Genomic DNA, 18,814 nt, shown 5'->3' with positions numbered 1-18,814 from the left:
TCTGGGGTTACTAGGTTTCGTAGTAAGCCATACGTTTTTGCACCCATTGAATTCAACAATACCAGCGCTTTCTTGTCATCTGGCACTTCATTCGCCTTGCAGTGTACTTCTATGTGTTCGACATATGTCGTCCAATCTTCGACTTCATTGTCAAACACTGTGATACTGCCACTCTTCAGCATTTTTGGGTGTGGTTAGACTGGCTTAAAATGGCGTCTCCCGTGCTTTCCTTTCTTCCCCGCTGCGGCTTAAAATGGCGTCTCCCGCGCTTTCCTTTCTTCCCCGCTGCGGCTTAAAACGGCGTCTCCTGCGCTGCTGCCAACGCTGCTCTCGGCGGTCCTCATGGCAAATGGCGACGCCCTGTGGGTTTCGTGCGCTGCTCCTGCGCTGCTGCCAATGCTGCTCTCTGCGGTCCTCGTGGCAATGGCAGCGCCTCGCGTTTCCCTGCGCGCCTCTCTCCCCCGTTGACACTGCTCGGCCCTTGAACACCGGCTGCGCTCTGCTCTCTCTCGCCTCTCTCCCCCGTTGACGTCGCTCGGTCCTGAACACCAGCTGCGCCCTGTGCGCTCTGCCCTCTCTCTCTCCCCCGTCAATGCTGCTCGGCCTTTTTCTGTGCCTCTTGGTCGGACTCTAGCCCGTCGCTGTCCGGGAAGGGTATGCGCAGTACCTGTTGCCAACCCGTTTCACTGGACCACCGTGACTGGAAAGCGAAGCCTGGCTCTCGACAGCCTCCCCTGCGATGCTCAAATCTCCGCTGGATGACTGGGCGGTTGCCCGTGGTCGACGCCCGTGCTTCTGGACTCGACCTCCTTCCACTGTTCTCCAGGAGCGAATCCCTGGGAGGTGATGCAGAGTTGCAGGTAGGTTCGAATCTGCTCGTCGCCAATGCTAGATCCGTGTATCTTGTTGTTGTGTCCTTCAATAATCAGACAAGAGACTGCAGGGAACGATCAACAGGTGTTTACTGAATGAGGGTTACTCTAGAACTACTGTACAGATCACTACTCAGGGTTTATATACAGGTGTGGTCACTGCCGGTACTACAGTATACAGGAGCTGTAAAAAGTAGTTCTCTCCCTTAAAGGTACATACATGACAACCAGCAGGACAGACTCACCAGAGGTGGCGGCACAGTGGTATACAGTCGGGAGAGAGTGGCCCTGGGAGTCCTCAACATTGACTCCGGACCCCATGAAGTCTCATGGCTTCAGGTCAAACAAGGGCAAGGAAAACTCCTGCTGATTACCACCTACCGCCCTCCCTCAGCTGATGAAACACCGCTTGGAAGAAGCACTGAAGGTAACAAGGGCACAGAACATATTTTGGGTGGGGGACTTCATCCTGAGTAACAAACCTCCTTTCTATTAAGTTAAGTTCCATGTGGTCCATTTACCACACTCATATCACCCACTTTAAAGCCAGGTGGTTGAGGGTGAATCGGATGGAAGCCTCATAAATATATCCAAATCAGTGTCCTATCACTCAGATAGGCTACTTTAATCTACTGAGTGGAGCGTCCACCGTGGATATTCTGACCAGTAGAAGCTGCAGGACATCCAGTGGAGGCCTTGTTAGATAAGTTTAAATTATTTTTTATAGAGTCACAAGGAGCAGGAGTGCTCCTCCAGCTCCCACAAAGATAATTTAGGCCACTGCCACCCACGGCTCCCCCCACTTCAGCTGCACAAAACCTTCCTGAACCACCTAGAATCATAGAATCTTACAGCACAGAAGGAGGCCATTCAGCCCATCATGTTTGTGCCGGCTCTTTGAAAGATCTGTCCAATTTAGTCCCAGACCCCAGCTTTTTCCCCATAACCCTGCAAATTAGTCCTCTTCAAGTACATGTCTAATTGCCCTTTGAAAGTTACTATGGAATCTGATTCCACCACCCTTTCAGGTAGTGCGTTCCAGATCCTCTGTGTGAAGACATTTCTCCTCATTTCCTCTCCAGTTCTTTTGACAATTATTTTAAACCTATGGGGAGAAAAATTCAGTTGTTTGCACCTCCCGTTAGCACCTTAAGAGGGCGCTAACGGGGCGCAAAGCAACTAGCGCCCGGGCGCGGCGATGTTTGTGCCGCTTGCGAAATTAATTAGACATTTTGCGGTGGCGCTAAACACTACCGCCACGATCTCCTGCGCTGGCAGATTGTGACGTCAGTCGAGTGCGCAATGCCCCGTTAGCGCCCCAGACCGGATATTAAGTGGTGCCCCCTGCCTTACCGCCTGCCGCTAGCAACAACAGGTTGAGGGGAGCGTTTTGCTGTCAGAAAGGGACTGGGGGAGCACTATTTAAAGGCGACCGCTTCCTGCCTTTTTTTGTCGGTGACATTTTTGCACCACACATTCTGAGAGAGAGAGAGAGAGACTTCTGGAGAGATTCAATGCTGTGTGAAGGAGTTTTGAGTATTGAGCAGCACTTTGCAGGTTTACTTTGATTTACCCTTCCTTGCTTTGCCAGTGCTCTGAGGTAGCGCCTCGCTCCTCGGCCTTTGTGCCTTAAGACAGGTGTGAAGCACCTGATTTAGCGCTCCAATCACCTCCAGGGGCGATAAAAGCCAAGTTTGCTGTTGGAGGTGATAATTAGCGCCAGGCGCTAAACTTTGCGCATGGCTGAAAATGGAGCCCCAAACGGGGCGATACTGAATTTTTCCCCCATGAGCTCTCGTTGCCGACCCACTTATCAGCCCTCATAATTTTGAATACCTTTATTAGGTTTCCCTTTAACTTTCTCTGCTCTAAGGAGAACAATCCCAGCTTCTTCAATCTCTCCACATAACTGAACTCCCTCATTCATGGTATAGTCCTGGTAAACCTCCTTTGCACCCTTTCAGGGCCTTGACATCCTTCCTAAAGTGTGGTACCCAAAATTGTTCACAATACTCCAGCTGAGGCCTAACCAGTGATTTGTAAAGATTTAGCATAACTTCTTGTTTTTGTATTCAATGTCGCTATTTACAAAGCCAAGTACCCCATATGCTTTCTAAACTGCCTTATCAACTTGCCCTGCCACCTTCAAGGATTTGTGAATATGCGCCCCAGGTCCCTCTGCTATTTCACCCCCCTCAAAATACTACCATTTAGATTATACTGCCCCTCCATGTTGTTTCTCCCAAAGTGCATCAATTCATACTTATGTGCAGTATCTGTCATGTGTCTGCCCATTTCACCAGTTTGTCTATGTTAGATCCGTGGTTCAGTGGATAAATAATCACACGGATGCTGTACATAAACAAATAACAGGTCTTTACTGGAGGAGGGCAATCTCTAGACTGGAGTACAGAGGCATGCGCACAGCTTATATACCAGTGTGGTTACTGCCGGTACTACAGTATACAGGAGCTGTAAAAAGTAGTTCTGACTTAAAGCACATACACTACAATTCATCCCTTTTTAGATTAATAATACCCCCTTAATATTCAAATAACAATTACATTTTTACATGTACATTCAATAACAAAAGTCCATTTATAGATTCAGTCTTTGGGGCGGCTTCCTGACCCTTTCGGGATAGCGCCTTTCCGGAGGTTCTTGTTCTTGGTGCAGAGGCGATTCTGACCCCCTTTCATCAGGTAGTTCATCGGGTTCCACTGCTACTGGGTCTGAAGTAGATACTACCGGTATGTCGGGTTCATCCCCAGGTACTCGAGATATGGGGTTGACGCACTCCTGTGATGCTAAGATCTGATCGACGTGGCGTCTCACAATGTTCTCCCCGACATCCACTGTGTACATTAATGGCCCCTGCCTTGTACATATTGTTCCGGGTTGCCACTTCTCTGTTCGATAGTCCCGGGCCAAGACTGGTTGCCCTACATTGAAGCTCCTTGTCGGCTTCTCGTTGATGTGCTGGAATTGTTCGTCCTCAACATTTCTTCGCACATTTGGTCTGAGCAAGTCCAGACGAGATCTCAACCTTCGGTTAAAGAACATCATGGCCGGGGTCTGGTTGGTAACTGCATGTGTCGCGTTTCGGTAGGCTAATAAGAAATTGTCCATCTTATGCTGTAGTGGAATTTCATCGTCGCACATGGCCTTTATCGCCTTCTTAAAGGTTTGTACGAACCTCTCAGCCAATCCATTGGTGGCTGGATGATACGGGGCGGATGTGTAATGCCTTACCCCATTCCTTTTCATGAATTTTTGGAACTCATCGGACACAAACTGTGGTCCATTATCAGAGCAGATCTGCTCTGGCAACCCGTTTCTGGCAAATATGGTCCGTAGGACAGCAATCGTTTTCTCTGTAGTGGTTGAAGACCTATCACCTCAGGCCACTTTGAATGAGCATCCACTGCTACTAAGAACACTGAGTCCATGAATGGACCAGTGAAATCAATGTGCACCGGTTGCCATGGAGAGGAGGGCCACTCCCATGGGTGTAGAGGGGCATGTGGTGGTGCATTTTGGACCTTCTGACATCCTAAGCAACTCTTAGTTAGGTCTTCGATTTGTTGATCGATTCCCGGCCACCACACATAAGCCCTAGCTAGGCTATTCATTTTAACTCCCCCCAGATGACCTTCATGTAGCTCATTTAGCACTCTCTCCCTTAACTTGGGTGGAATCACCACTCTGGATCCACACATCACTGTCCCCTGGCATACTGACAGCTGTTCTCTTCTGTATGAGAATGCTGGCAACAGTGAGTCGCCATGTGTTGGTCATCCCCTCACCGTCAATTCATATACTCGTGACAGCGTCGGATCATTGCGGGTCTCCTTCTCTATATCCGCGTTTGTTACTGGCAATCGTTCAATTATCGACGAATAAAATATCTTGATAGGGTCCACTGCTGGTGCTTCCTCCACAGTAGGCAGTGGCAGGCGCGATAGCCCATCAGCGTTCCCATGCTGTCTCGTGCCTTTATATTCTATTTCATATTGATTCACCCCTAGAAACAGGGACCATCTTTGTAACCGCTGTGCAGTCATTACTGGCATGCCCTTCTTAGGATTAAAGATGGAAACAAGTGGTTGGTGGTCAGTCAGCAAGGTGAACTTCTGTCCATGCAGATAGTGGTTGAATGTTTTCACTCCCCATACTAGGCTGAGGGCCTACCTGTCAATCTGGGCATAGTTGCGCTCGGCTGAGGTTAGTGACCGAAACGCAAAGGCTACTGGCCTCTCCAAACCGTCCGGGAATTTGTGCGACAGCACCGCTCCAATGCCGTAGGGTGATGCATCACATGCCAAACGAATTGGTAGTGCTGGGTTGAAATGGGCCAACACCTCTTTTGATGTGATCAATTCTTTACACTTCTGGAAAGCTCATCTACGTTCATTATCCCACTTCCATGGTACCCCTGTTTGCAGTAGGGTGTTCAGCGGGTGTAATACCGTAGACAAATTTGGTAAGAACTTGTGGTAATAGTTTACCAGCCCGAGGAACGACCTCAGTTGTGACACATTTTCCGGTGCTGGAGCCTTGACTACTGCCTCTATCTTGTCAGGGGACTTATGTAACCCCTCTTCATCGCTGACGTGGTCGCAATACGAGATCTGTTTCTGGAAAAACTCGCACTTGTGGCGATTAGCTCGTAGCCCATATTCCTTTAATCTGGCGAGCACCTTCTCCAAGTTAGCGAGGTGATCACCGTCATTTTTGCCCGTGACCAAGATGTCGTCCAAATAACACTGGGTCCCTGGAATCCCTTGCAGGACCTGATCCATCGCCCTTTGCCAGATAGCCGGAGCCGAGGCTACTCCAAACACCAGCCGGTTGTATTGATAGAGACCTTTATGGGTGTTGATTGTAAGGTAATGTTTTGAAGCTTCTTCTACCTCCATTTGCAAGTACGCCTGGGCTAGATCAATTTTTGTGAAGCGTTTACCACCAGATAGCGAGGCGAAAATATCCTCAATTCGTGGAAGCAGATATTGCAGCGTGTGAAGGACTGGGTTCACTGTCACCTTAAAATCCCCACAGATGCGGACCTTCTTTGGTTCCCCAGGCGTATTACTCAATGACCTCTTCATTACAGGAATGATGGGTGTAGCCCACTCGCTCCAGTCCACTTTGGACAGTACTCCTGAACGTTCCAACCCTTCCAGCTCTGCTTCAACCGCTGGTCTGATCGCATAAGGCACTGGTCTGGCCTTCAGAAACTTTGGGCTTGCATTATCCTCTATTTTAATTGTTGCTGTTATTCCTTTTAGTGTTCCTAGTCCCTCCTGGACCACTTCTTTTGAGTCAGTTAGCATTTTTGACAGTCGACCAGGTGTGACGTCGTCATCCTTTTTGGCCTCCACCTGTATGGCATGCCAATCTAAATGTATCTTCCGGATCCATTCACTTCCTAGCAGCGGTGGTCCTCCATTTGGCAATACATATATATCCATTTTAGGTATTTCCTGACCTTTATATGTCACTTTCACCCTTATTTTTCCTTTGGGGTAGACTTTTTGCCCCGTATACGTCTTCGTCTTCAAGACAATCTCTGTAGCTTTCAAGTGTATGTGTGAAAATAGCCGCTTGTAGTCTATTTGATTTATGACTGTTAGAGCTGACTCTGTGTCCAATTCCATTTCCACTTGGACTCCGTCTATCTTGAGTGTAACCCAGATAGTCTGGTGATCCTCCATTTCGGTTACATTATGTAGTTTCAGACAACCCAGCTCCTTGCTTCCGGAGTCTGTGTCACTTTTCTGTTCGTCTGAACCACTGTCCATCACCTGGTGTACCTTTTTGTACTTCTCCTGTGGAGATTTCTTACTGTTGGTTTTCTTCCCAGACCTGCAGACTCTTGCTATGTGTCCTGCTTTCCCACACTGTCTGCACACTTGTTCCTTGAACCAACAATCTTTCTGGTCATGTGTTGTTCTGCCGCAGCGATAGCACTTCCCTGTTCCATAGGTCATTTAGTTGGTGCCATATTCTTGCGGTCTCCGTTGTATCTCTGCAGCGCCCCTTGCGGCTGCTTCGTGTGATACTGCCATACTGAAAGCTTTGTCCAGCGTAAGGTCCTTTTCTGATAGAAGCCATTTCTGGGTTCCTTCACTTTGTAGCCCACACACAAACTTGTCCCTTAACGTGTCTGCTAGTCCCGCTCCAAACTGGCAGTATTTCGATAGCTTGCGCAGTTCCGTTAGGTACTCAGCATTGCTTTCGTCTTTGTGTTGGTTCTTTTTATGGAACTTAAATCGTTCTGCTATCAGCAGCAGTGTGGGGTTTAAGTGGTCCGGTAGGATTTCTACTATGCTTTCAAAATTTTTGTTTACCGGCTTCTCTGGGGTTATTAGATTTCGCAGTAACCCATAAGGTTTTGCACCCATGGTATTTAACAGAACCAGTGCTTTATTAGCATCTGGCACTTCATTCGCCCTGCAGTACACCTCAATACGTTCCACATATGTCGCCCAATCTTCGACTTCATTGTTGAACATAGAGATACTGCCACACTTCGGCATCCTTGGTTGTGCGTTAACTATCACCAATGGCGCCTCCCGCGCTTCCCCTTCTTCTCCGCTGGCACAAAATGGCGTCTCCCGTGCTTTCCTTCCTTCCCGCGCTCGCCCGTCTTCTCCGCTGCGGCTTCGCAAAAAGGCGTCTCCCGCGCTCTTCCTTCTTCGCCGCGGCTCAATGGCGCCTCCCGTGCTCTCCCTGCTTCTCCGCGGCTCAATAGCATCTCCCCTTGCTTCGCCCCGCAGACACTGATCAGCCCGTGATCCCTGGCTGTGCTCTGCGCGTTCTTCTCTTGATATTTGTCGACGCCGCTCAGTCTAGAACCCGGCTGTTTCTTACCCTCTCTCTCTCCGGTTTTGCAGTATTTTTCCTCAACGCCGCTCGGTGATCAACCCCCGGCTGCGCCCTGCTCTCTTCACCCTTTTTCTTACCCCGTCGACGCTGCCCGGCTCTCTCTCTCTGCCGTCGGTCGGCTCCAGCTGCCGCTGCTTGGGAAGGGTCTGCTCTGGACCTGTCGTCGGTCTCTTACTGCTCGTTGTGGCTGGGGAACCAAGCCCGGCTCTCCACAGCCTCCCCAGTGAAGTTGGATCTCTGCCTGACTGCTGGGTGGTTGCTCGCGGTTGACGCCCGTGTTCCTGGACTCGACTATTTTTTTTTTGTGTTTAATGTTGCAGGTAGATTCGCATCAACACTCGTCGCCACTGTTAGATCCATGGTTCAGTGGATAAATAATTACACGGATGCTGTACATAAACAAATAACAGGTCTTTACTGGAGGAGGGCAATCTCTAGACTGGAGTACAGAGGCATGCGCATAGCTTATATACCGGTGTGGTTACTGCCGGTACTACAGTATACAGGAGCTGTAAAAAGTAGTTCTGACTTAAAGCACATACACTACAGTCTAGGCCCTCCTGAAGTCTGCTACTATCCTGTTCATTATTTACTACATTGCCAAGTTTTGTATCATCCACAAATTTCAAAATTATAGTCCCTATACATAGGTCCATGTCATTTATATATAACAAGAAAAGCAGTGGTCCTAATATCGACCCCTGGGGGACTCCACTGCATACTTCTCTCCAATCAGAAAAACATCCGTCCACCACCACACTCTGCCTCCAATTCTTTAGCCAATTGCATACCCAAGTTACCACCATCCCTTTAATCCCATGTGCTTCTATTTTATGAATAAGTCTGTTGTGTGGTACTTTAACAAATGCTTTTTGAAAGTCCATACTGCATTACCTTCATCAACCCTCTTTGTCACCATCAAATAACTCAATCAGATTAGTCAGATATGATTTGTCTTTAACAAATCTGTGCTGGCTGCCACTTATTAACCTATGCTTCTCCAAGTGAGAAGTAATTTTGTCCTTGACAATGGTCTCTCGCAGTTTTCCCACCACTGATGTTAGACTGATTGGCCTGTAGTTACCAAGTTTATCTTTCTCCCTATTTTGAACAGGGATGTAATATTTACATTCCTCCAGTCCTCTGGCACCACTCCCATATCCAAGGATGATTGAATGATTGTGTTCAGAGCTTCTTCTCTCTCCACCCTGGCTTCCTTCAGCAACCTAGGATGCATCCCATCTGGACCGGGTGACTTGTTCACTTTGAGTGATGCCAACCTATTTAGTACTCCTTTCTACCTATTTTTATCCTATCCAATATTTTGACACCCCCTCCTCTACTGCAACATTAACTTCATCCTCTTCTTTTATGAAGACAGATACAAAATACTCATTCAGTACCTAAGTCAAGCCCTCTGTCACTACAAGAAGATTTCCCTTTTTGTCCCTAATCGGCCTCGCCATTCCTTTAACTATCCTTTTACTTTTTAATATGTTGATAAAAGATTTTTGGATTTCCTTTTATGTTACCCGGTAACCTTTTCTCACACTGTCACTTTGCCATTCTTGTATCCTTTTTCAATTTCCCCCTGCACTCTCTGTAATCTACTTGTTTTTTTGCTATATTCTGTACCTGACATTTGTCAGAAACCTCCTTTTTCTGTTCTATTTTAACCTTTATTTCCTTTGACATCCAGGGAGCTCTAGCTTTGGATGCCCCATCTTTCCTCCTTATGGGAATATGCTTGGTTTGTACCTGAAGCATCTCAGGCCTGAATGGCTGTCAGTGCTCATTAGTTTTCCTGTCCAATCTTTGTTTCCAGTCCTCCTGTGCTAGATCCCTTCTCAAATCACAGAAACTGGCTCTCTTCCAGTTGGGTATTTTCACTTTTGATTTTTTATGTCCTTTTCTATAACTGCTTTAAACTTTATTATATTATGATCACTATTACTAAAGTGTTCTCCCACTGCAACACACTCCACTTCCCTACTTCATTTCCCAGAACTAGATTCAGCACTGCCTCCTTCCCTGTTAGACTAGAAACATAGGGGGAAAAATTCAGCTGGTTGCGCCTCCCGTTAGCGCCTTAAGAGGGCACTAACGGGACACAAATCAACTAGTGCCCAGGTGCGGCACTGCCCACGCCTCCCGCAAAATTCAGCGGGAGGTTAGTGGTGGTGCTAACCGGTAGCGCCCTGCGGTACTGCACCGCTGGCGATGACGTCATTGGCGTGCACAGCGCCCCGCTCACGCCCTGGCCACGATCTTTGGGTGCGCTCCCTGTCTTATCGCCGGACGCTATGTCCGACGGGGTCAGGGGGGCGTACCTGCGGCCGGGGAGGCGCAATTTAAAGGCGAGGTGCGGGGCGGCCATTTTGTTGCTGGCCACCTGCCAGCACCTGCCTGCGCTCCCGTCCCAGACCTCCTGAAACGCCCCCGACCCCGCAGAGTGCTGGCTGTGCTCCAAGAGCCCGGCACTTCTCTTGAGTGCTGGGCTCTTTTGCCTGCACTCCCGATCCCCGGGGGCCCAGCTGGGCCCCAGGTCACGCTGCACAAGGCCCCTCCCCTTTAAGAAGGGGAGCAAGGCCTGCAATACTGCGGTGCGACGTGCCGCAGCGTGTGGCGCTGCGGCACATAACGCCGCAATATTGACTCACAGTGCCCCAAGAGGGATGCGGGGCACTTCCAGTAGTGCCCCGCTTCCCTCTTGGGGCGCAACCACTCAATTTCCGGCGCGGGGATGCTAATTTTTCTGGGGCGCTACTCAATTTTTAGCCCATACTGATTAAGGAAGTTCTCCTGTACACATTTTAAGATTTCTTCACCCTCCTTGCTCTTTACTCTGTTTTTTCCCCCAGTCTATATCAGGGTAATTGAAGTTCCCTACTATTACTGCTCTATTATTTTTACATTTCTCTGAAATTTGCCTACAGATTTGCTCCTCAATCTCCTTCTCACTATTTGGGGGTCCATAATAAATATTCAGCAATGTAACAGCTCCTTTTCTGTTCCTTAACTCTAACCAAACAGACTTAGGCCTAGAAATTCGGTGGGCTGCGCCACCAGTTAGCGCCTAAAGAGGGCACTCAGTGGCTTTAGCGCCACTGGCTGTGCCTCCCGCGATATTTAGCTGGGGCGCTAATGGCGGTGTTAACCTTTTGCGCTGCGCCGCCTCCGATGACGTCATCGGTGCGCGCAGTGCCCCGCTACCGCCCCGATTTCGATAATTGGCAGCGACCGCCTCTGTAGCGCCGTTCGCAAATGGCGCCCGGTTCACGGGGCCTTCCTGTGGCGGCAGTGGTGCAAATTAAGGTGGAGGTGTGGGGCAGCTTTTTTTATCGGCGGCCGCCTGCCAGCACCTCCGTCCCCGGCCTCCTGATCACCCCCCGCGGCATTGCCGGCTGTTTTCCGAGAGCCCGGCACTTCTCCTCGGTGCCAGGCTCTTTTGCCGGCACTCGCGATCTCCGACCGTGCTGGTGCAGGCCCCTCCCCCTTAAGAATGGGAGGAAGGCCTGCAGTACCGCAGCACGCCGTGCCACAGCTTGTGGCGCTGCGGCACGTTGCGCTGCGATATTCAGTTTCAGCGCCCTAAGAGGGACGCGGAGCACCTCGAGCCTCGCCCTGTGTCCCTCTTGGGGCGCTCAAGCTGAATTTCCAGCGGTCGCTACTGCTCCAAACGCTGCGCTAAATCCGGCGCCCAGGCGAGCTTGGCGCCCCGTTTGCGGCTCCACCCAATTTCTCCCTAGTCTTTGAAACCCCTATTATATTGTCCCTCTGTAGAAATGTAATATTATCCTTGATCAATACTGCCACATCCGCTCCTGCCTTTTTTCCTTCCCTATCCCTCTTGAATACATTATAGCCAGGAATGTATCCCACTCCTGCCCATGTTTAAGCCAGGTCTGTGTTATAGCCACTATATCATAACCTGATCTGGCAACTTATCCACGTACCGGGCAGGCGGCCTCTGGACTGCCCGATCTTCACAGGTATAGAAGCTAGCGAGCTACCTCTGGATGCCTGTTGATGTCTTGCTTGTAAAATTGGTCTTTGTTGCTGAGCATGAAGTATTTGAGCTAAATGTTCAGAATCATAACAGCTACCTTACCAGATATTAGAGCCTAAATTTTCTGTTCGGCATTATTTTATTGCTGGTGGTAACCAGTTTAAAATAAATCAACACTGGTGTTGAAATAGCATTAATCAGAAATCTAGACTACTATGTATAAAGTCACACGCCAGTTAACAGGGAATGAGGACACACATACATGGTCTTTGGTAATGAGCATGAGAGAAGTATCTGGTGAGAGCCTTAAAATCGCAAGTATAACTGAAGGGTTAGGTTATTCCTTGTAGTCGTGCAAAATTTTTAAAAAAATTATATATCCACTTCCCTTTTGAAAGTTACTATTGAATCCTCTTCCTTCACCCTTTCAGGCAATGCATTCCAGATTATAACAACTTGCTGAGTAAAAAACTCACTTTCGCGGGCTTTTTTCCTCAGAGACCGGTGTCGGGAGCAGTAGGAGAGCGGCAGCACAGTGAGTATTTGAACTAACTGTCGCGGGCCCTTTTCCTCAGAGACTTACCAATCTCACAGACTGGCGGCGGCGTTCCAGAGCCACATCATGATTCAAAAAGTGATGCGGGCAAGAGGAAGCAGCTGATTGGGTGAGTACTTGTACTACTCTATAGTTTGACAGTTAAGGTTAATAGTTTATAAAGTTTAGCAGGTCTTAATTTTTGTGGTTTATAGTTTTTAAGGTCTCAGTTGTGTAGCGGGGAGTGCTGGTAAACCAAGAGCCCTTGAGTATATCATTTAATTGTAGTGTAATTAGTGGTATTGATTTGATTTAATTTGATTTGAATTAATTAAAGGGTAAGTCATGGCAGCACAGCTCGGCCCCATGGCATGCACCTCCTGCACTATGTGGGAAATCAGCGACACTTTCTGTGTCCCTGACGACCATGTGTGCGGGAAGTGTGTCCAGCTGCAGCTACTGGCAGACCGCATTGTGGCACTGGAGCTGCAAATGGATATATGCTGGAGCATTTGCGATGCTGAGGATGTCGTGGATAACACATTTAGGGAGTTGGTCACACCACAGGTAAAGGCTGCATAGGCAGGAAGGGAATGGGTGACCACCAGGCAGAGTAGTAGGCACAGGCAGGTAGTGCAGGGGTCCCCTGTGGCCATCCCCCTCTCAAACAGATATACCGCTTTGGATATTGTTGGGGGAGATGGCTTATCGGGGGAAGGCAGCTGCAGCCAACTTCCTGGCACCATGGGTGGTTCTGCTGCACAGGACGGGAGGAAAAAGAGCGGGAGAGCTATATTGATAGGGGATTCTATTGTAAGGGGAATAGATAGGCGTTTCTGCGGCCGCAAACGAGACTCCAGGATGGTATGTTGCCTCCCTGGTGCAAGTGTCAAGGATGTCTCAGAGCAGCTGCAGGGCATTCTGGAGGGGGAGGGTGAACAGGCAGTTGTCGTGGTGCATATAGGTACCAACGATATTGGTAAAAAATGGGATGAGATGGTAAAAGCTGAATATAGGGAGTTAGGAGGTAAATTAAAAAATAGGACCTCAAAGGTAGTAATCTCAGGATTGCTACCAGTGCCACGTGCTAGTCAGTGTAGAAATAGAAGGATATTTCAGATGAATACGTGGCTAGAGGAATGGTGCAAGGGGAAGGGATTCAAATTCCTGGGACATTGGAACCGGTTCTGGGGGAGGTGGGACCAGTACAAACTGGACGGTTTGCACCTGGGCAGGACCGGGACTGATGTTTGCTAGTGCTGTTGGGGAGGGTTTAAACTAAAATGGCAGGGGGTTGGGAACCTGTGCAGGGAGACAGAGGAAAGGGAGGCAAGGATAGGAGCAAAAGACAGGAAGGAGAAAAGCAAAAGTGGAAGGCAGTGAAATCAAGGGTATAAATCAAACAGGGCCACAGTTAACAATAATTCTAAAAGGACTAAGAGTGTTAAAAAAACAAGCCTGAAGGTTTTGGACTTGATTTTCATTGGGCCGCTGAGGCGGGATTGGAGGCGTGTGGGGGGTTAAAATCGCGATATCGGGGGGCACGAACCCATCCCACTCCCAACCAGCCTCCATGCCAGTTTCAAAGGAGGCGGATACCCGACCTGTGCTGGGAGCCGCCTCCCCAAGGTGGGAAGGGGATTAGTGCCAATTAACTGCCTGTTAACAGGTAGTTAACAGGCAGTTTTTTGCCTAATCCCTATTTTTATCCCTGAAATGTGGGATTCCCAATGGCTCCAAACCACGCCAAGTTAGCGAGGTGGACCGTCGGGCTGAAGGGCTTGGAGGGTTCGAGATGTCCAGTGTTCAGGTGAGTGATGTGTGCATGAGTGCAGAGGTAAGTGTGTTAGGTGTGTGTAAAGTGATTAAGTAAGTTTTACTTACCTTTACAGCCTTCCTTCTTTCAGGTCTCGGGAGTCCCTCATCTCACCGGCACAGAAAGCAGAATGGCCGCGAGCTGTCAAAAGTTGCAGCATTCAGCTTTCTGTTCTGGAGAGATTTCTAAATCAGCCTGAGAGGAAGGAATTAACTTAGTGTACAGATTGTCAGTGTTTGACAGCTTCAAAGAGCTGTCAAACGCTGAAATGTAATCTGTCAAAAGCTCTTGACAGATGAAATGTCAATCTGTGACATCACCTGTTGCCGGGTGGCCCTTAATTAGCCTGCTGTGCCCGCTGGGTGGGCTCAACAAGGTCAATCAAGTGAAGATCACGTGGGTTGGACACGACTCGATGGAGGTGGGACTACAACCCCAAATGTTGTAGTCCCACGTCCTACATGCCTCCAGTATCAAAATCCAGCCCTTTGTGTCTTAATGCAAGGAGCATTTGTAATAAAGTGGATGAATTAGCTGCGCAAATAGGTGTAAATGGATATGATATAATTGGGATTACAGAGACATGGCTCCAGGGTGACCAGGCTGGGAATTCAACATCCAGGGGTATTCAATATTCAGGAAGGACAGGCAAAAAGGAAAAGGAGATGGGGTAGCATTGCTGGTTAAAGAGGAGACTAACACAATAGTAAGGAAGGATATTAGCTCTGATGATGTGGAATCTGTATGGGTAGAGCTGAAAAATACCAAGGGGCAGAAAACGTTAGTGAGAGTTGTATACAGAACCCCAAACAGTAATGCTGAGGTTGGGGATGGCATTAAATGGGAAATCAGAGACGCGTGCAATAAGGGCACAGCAGTTATCATGGGTGACTTTAATCTACATATAGATTGGGCTAACCAAATTAGTAACAATACTGTATAACAGGAATTGCTAGAGTGTATACGGGATGGTTTCCTGGACCAATATGTTGAGGAACCAACTAGAGATCAGGCCATCTTAGACTGGGTATTATGTAATGAGAAAGGATTAATTAGCAATCTTGTTGTGCGAAGCCCCTTGGGGAGGAGCGATCATAATATGATAGAATTCTTCATTAAGATGGAGAGTGAAGTAGTTGATTCAGAGACTTGGGTACTGAATTTAAATAAAGGGAACTATGATGGTATGAGGCGCGAGTTGGCTAGGATGGATTGGGGAACGTTACTTAAAGGGTTGACGGTGGATAGGCAATGGCAAACATTTAAAGATCACATGGATGAAATACAGAATTTGTTCATCCCTGTCTGGCATAAAAATAAAACAAAAAACTTGGCTCAACCGTGGCTAACAAGGGAACTTAGGGATAGCATAAGATCCAAGGAGAGGACATATACATTGGTCAGAAAAAGCAGCAAACCTGAGGATTGGGAGCAGTTTAGGATTCAGCAAAGGAGGACAAAGGGATTAATTAAGAGGGGGAAAGTAGATTATGAGAGTAAGCTTGCAGGGAACATAAAAACTGACTGTAAAAGCTTCAATAGATATGTGAAAAGAAAACGATTGGTGAAGTCAAGCATAGGTCCCTTGCAGTCAGAATCAGGGGAATTTATGATGGGGAACAAAGAAATGGCAGACCAATTAAATAAATACTTTGGTTCTGTCTTCACAAAGGAGGACACAAATAACCTCCCAGAGATGTCGGGGAACATAGGGTCTAATGAGAGGGAGGAACTGAATGAAATCAGTATTTATAGGGAAATGGTGTTAGGGAAATTGACGGAATTGAAAGCCGATAAATCCCCAAGGCCTGATAATCTACATCCTAGGGTACTTAAGGAAGTGGCCCTAGAAATAGTAGATGCATTGCTGGTCATCTTCCAAAATTCTATAGACTCTGGAACAGTTCCCATGGATTGGAGGGTAGCTAATGTAACCCCACTATTTAAAAAAGGTGGTAGAGAGAAACCGGGGAATTATAGACTGGTAAGCCTGACATCGGTAGTGGGGAAAATGCTAGAGTCCATTATAAAAGATGTAATAGCAGAGCACTTGGAAAAGAGTGACAGGATCGGACAAAGTCAACACGGATTTACAAAAGGTAAATCTGTTAAGTCTGTGTGTTATATTGAGAATTACTACACAGACCACAAGAGTAAAATTTAACAGGTCTTTACTAGTTGAAGGTCAGGGCGGAACTGCCCAATAAATCATTACACACCACCGGTATTACAGTATACAGCAGCCAAGATAAAGTAGTGCCACTCTTAAAATAGTTCTCTTAAAGGTGGAACGGTTACATACACCACAAAATCGTGCTTGAATAATCTACTGGAGCTTTTTGAGGATGTAACTGGTAGAATAGATAAGGGAGAACCAGTGGATGTGGTGTATTTGGACTTTCAGAAGGCTTTCGATAAGGTCCCGCATAAGAGATTAGCATGCAAAGTTAAAGCACATGGGATTGGGGGTAAGGTACTGACTTGGATAGAGAACTGGTTGGCAGACAGGAAGCAAAGAGTTGGAATAAATGGGTCTTTTTCTGAGTGGCAGGCAGTGACTAGTGGGGGACCGCAGGGATTGGTGCTAGGGCTGCAGCTGTTCACAATATATATTAATGATCTAGACGAGGGAACTAGATGTAATATCTCCAAGTTTGCAGATGACACAAAGCTGGGTGGGCGTGTGTGCTGTGAGGAGGATGCCAAGAAACTCCAGTATGATTTGGACAGATTGGGTGATTGGGCAGATTCATGGCAGATGCAGTATAATGTGGATAAATGCGAGGTTATCCACTTTGGTGGGAAAAACAGGAAGGCAGATTATTATCTGAACATCAATAGATTGGGAAAAGGGGAAGTGCAACGAGACCTGGGTGTCCTTATGCACCAGTCACTGAAGGTAAGCATGCAGGTGCAGCAGGCGGTTAAGAATGCAAATGGTATGTTGGCCTTCATAGCGAGAGGATTCGAGTACAGGAACAAGGATGTCTTGCTGTAGGTGTACAGGGCCTTGGTGAGAGCACACCTTGAGTATTGTGTGCAGTTTTGATCACCTTATCTTAGGAAGGATGTTCTTACCATGGAGGGAGTGCAGCGAAGATTCACCAGACTGATACCTGGGATAGCAGGAATGACGTATGAAGAGAATGGGTCAATTAGGCTTATATTCACTAGAGTTTAGAAGAATGAGAGGGGATCTCATTGAAACTTATAAAATTCTAACAGGACTAGACAGACTAGATGCTGGAAGGATGTTCCCGATGGTGGGGGAGTCCAGAACCAGGGGTCACATTCTAAGGATAAGGGGTAAGCCATTTAGGACTGAGATGAGGAGGAATTTCTTTACCCAGAGAGTGGTAAACCTGTGGAATTCACAGAAGGCAGTTGAGGCCAATTCATTAATTATATTCAAGAAGCAGTTAGATATATTTCTTAAGGCTAAAGGGATCAAGGGGTATGGGGAGAAAGCAGGGACAGGGTACTGAATTTGGATGATCAGCCATGATCTCATCAAATGGCGGAGCAAACTCAAGGGGCCGAATGGCCTACTCCTACTCCTGTTTTTTTTGCCAATTATCTTAAAAGACTTCCAATAGTATTATTTGGGTTGAATATCCTTCTCCCACTGAAAAGGTCATTTAATTTTGTTTAACAGATCAATTCAACATTGGCAGTTTCATCAAGTGTTTTTGCAGAGTAATGCAATGCTTATGGACTATTGAAGGTTTAAAATTAAAATAGTCAATTGTAGACCAATTCCACCTCATGTCAAACTTGGGAAACAGAGTTTTCTAGTATAGTGTAATAAAGTATACACAACTTTTTATTTACTAGTATTTGATTCAGCAATACTGGCTTCAAACCTTTGCCTCAGCCTTTGCTTTTATTCTTTGGCTTGATGCACAATTTAAAAGTGATACAATGAATACACTGTAATGAACAGCGATCCATTCTGAGGCATATCCATTTACCTGACCAAGTAAGCTGGAGAACACAAAGACACCTGTGAAATAATTGCACCCCTGAAAGATTATTTCAAAGACAGTGACTGGTTCGGGAAGGCCACCAATAGTAATCAAAGTGTAGGCTGGCCAATAGTAACACCTCAGGTACCTGGAGAACACAAATATTTTTTAGCAGTTGAAACCATATTTAAATTAGGGGAAAAATTCAGAATGTAAATTTTTGGTTAGATTATCAAAATTTCTACGAACAAGAAGGATTTGAAAAAAGAGAGAACTTGCATTTATAGAGTGCCTTTCACATTCTCTGGAAATTTCAAAGTGCTTTACAGCCAATTAATTACTTTTCGAGTGTAGTTATGTTATGTGCAGCAGGCAATTTATGCACAACAACGTCATACAAACAACAAATGAGATGATTGAATGAGCCAGAGAACTCCCTGCTTTTCTTTAAATAGTGTCATGGGATGTTTTACATCCACTTGAACAGGCAGGCAAGGCCTCAATTTAATATTTTAGATCAAAGATGGCTCCTCACACAATGCAGCACTCCTTCCGAACTGTACTGAGTTATCAGCTTGGATTATGGGTGGAGTGCTACCAACTGAGCCAAGCTGGCATATTTAGGTCTATATAGACCATGGCCTAACAATTCGAATGTGACACGAAACCTGCCAGTGCCACCGCAGTTGCGAGTTAACGGCTGCCAAAAATGGCGGCACCGGTAGGAGT

General features: G+C 47.2%; 1 protein-coding gene across 1 annotated transcript in view; it reads right to left on the bottom strand.

Moving 5' to 3' along the window:
* Positions 1-18,814, bottom strand: part of LOC147114786 (cyclic nucleotide-gated channel beta-3-like) — a 297,343-nt gene that overhangs the window by 108,647 nt on the left and 169,882 nt on the right. Inside the window, exon 8 of the mRNA XM_085992718.1 lies at positions 18,092-18,233. Coding sequence (XP_085848844.1) covers positions 18,092-18,233 — 142 coding nt within the window. The remainder of the gene's footprint in view (positions 1-18,091; positions 18,234-18,814) is intronic.

Source organism: Somniosus microcephalus, chromosome 7 (assembly GCF_052327205.1).
Source record: "Somniosus microcephalus isolate GS21.2 chromosome 7, FLI_Smic_1.0, whole genome shotgun sequence".
Lineage (NCBI taxonomy): Eukaryota > Metazoa > Chordata > Chondrichthyes > Squaliformes > Somniosidae > Somniosus > Somniosus microcephalus.
The sequence above is the reverse complement of the archived record's forward strand: the minus strand, read 5'-3'. Positions and strand labels throughout refer to the sequence as shown.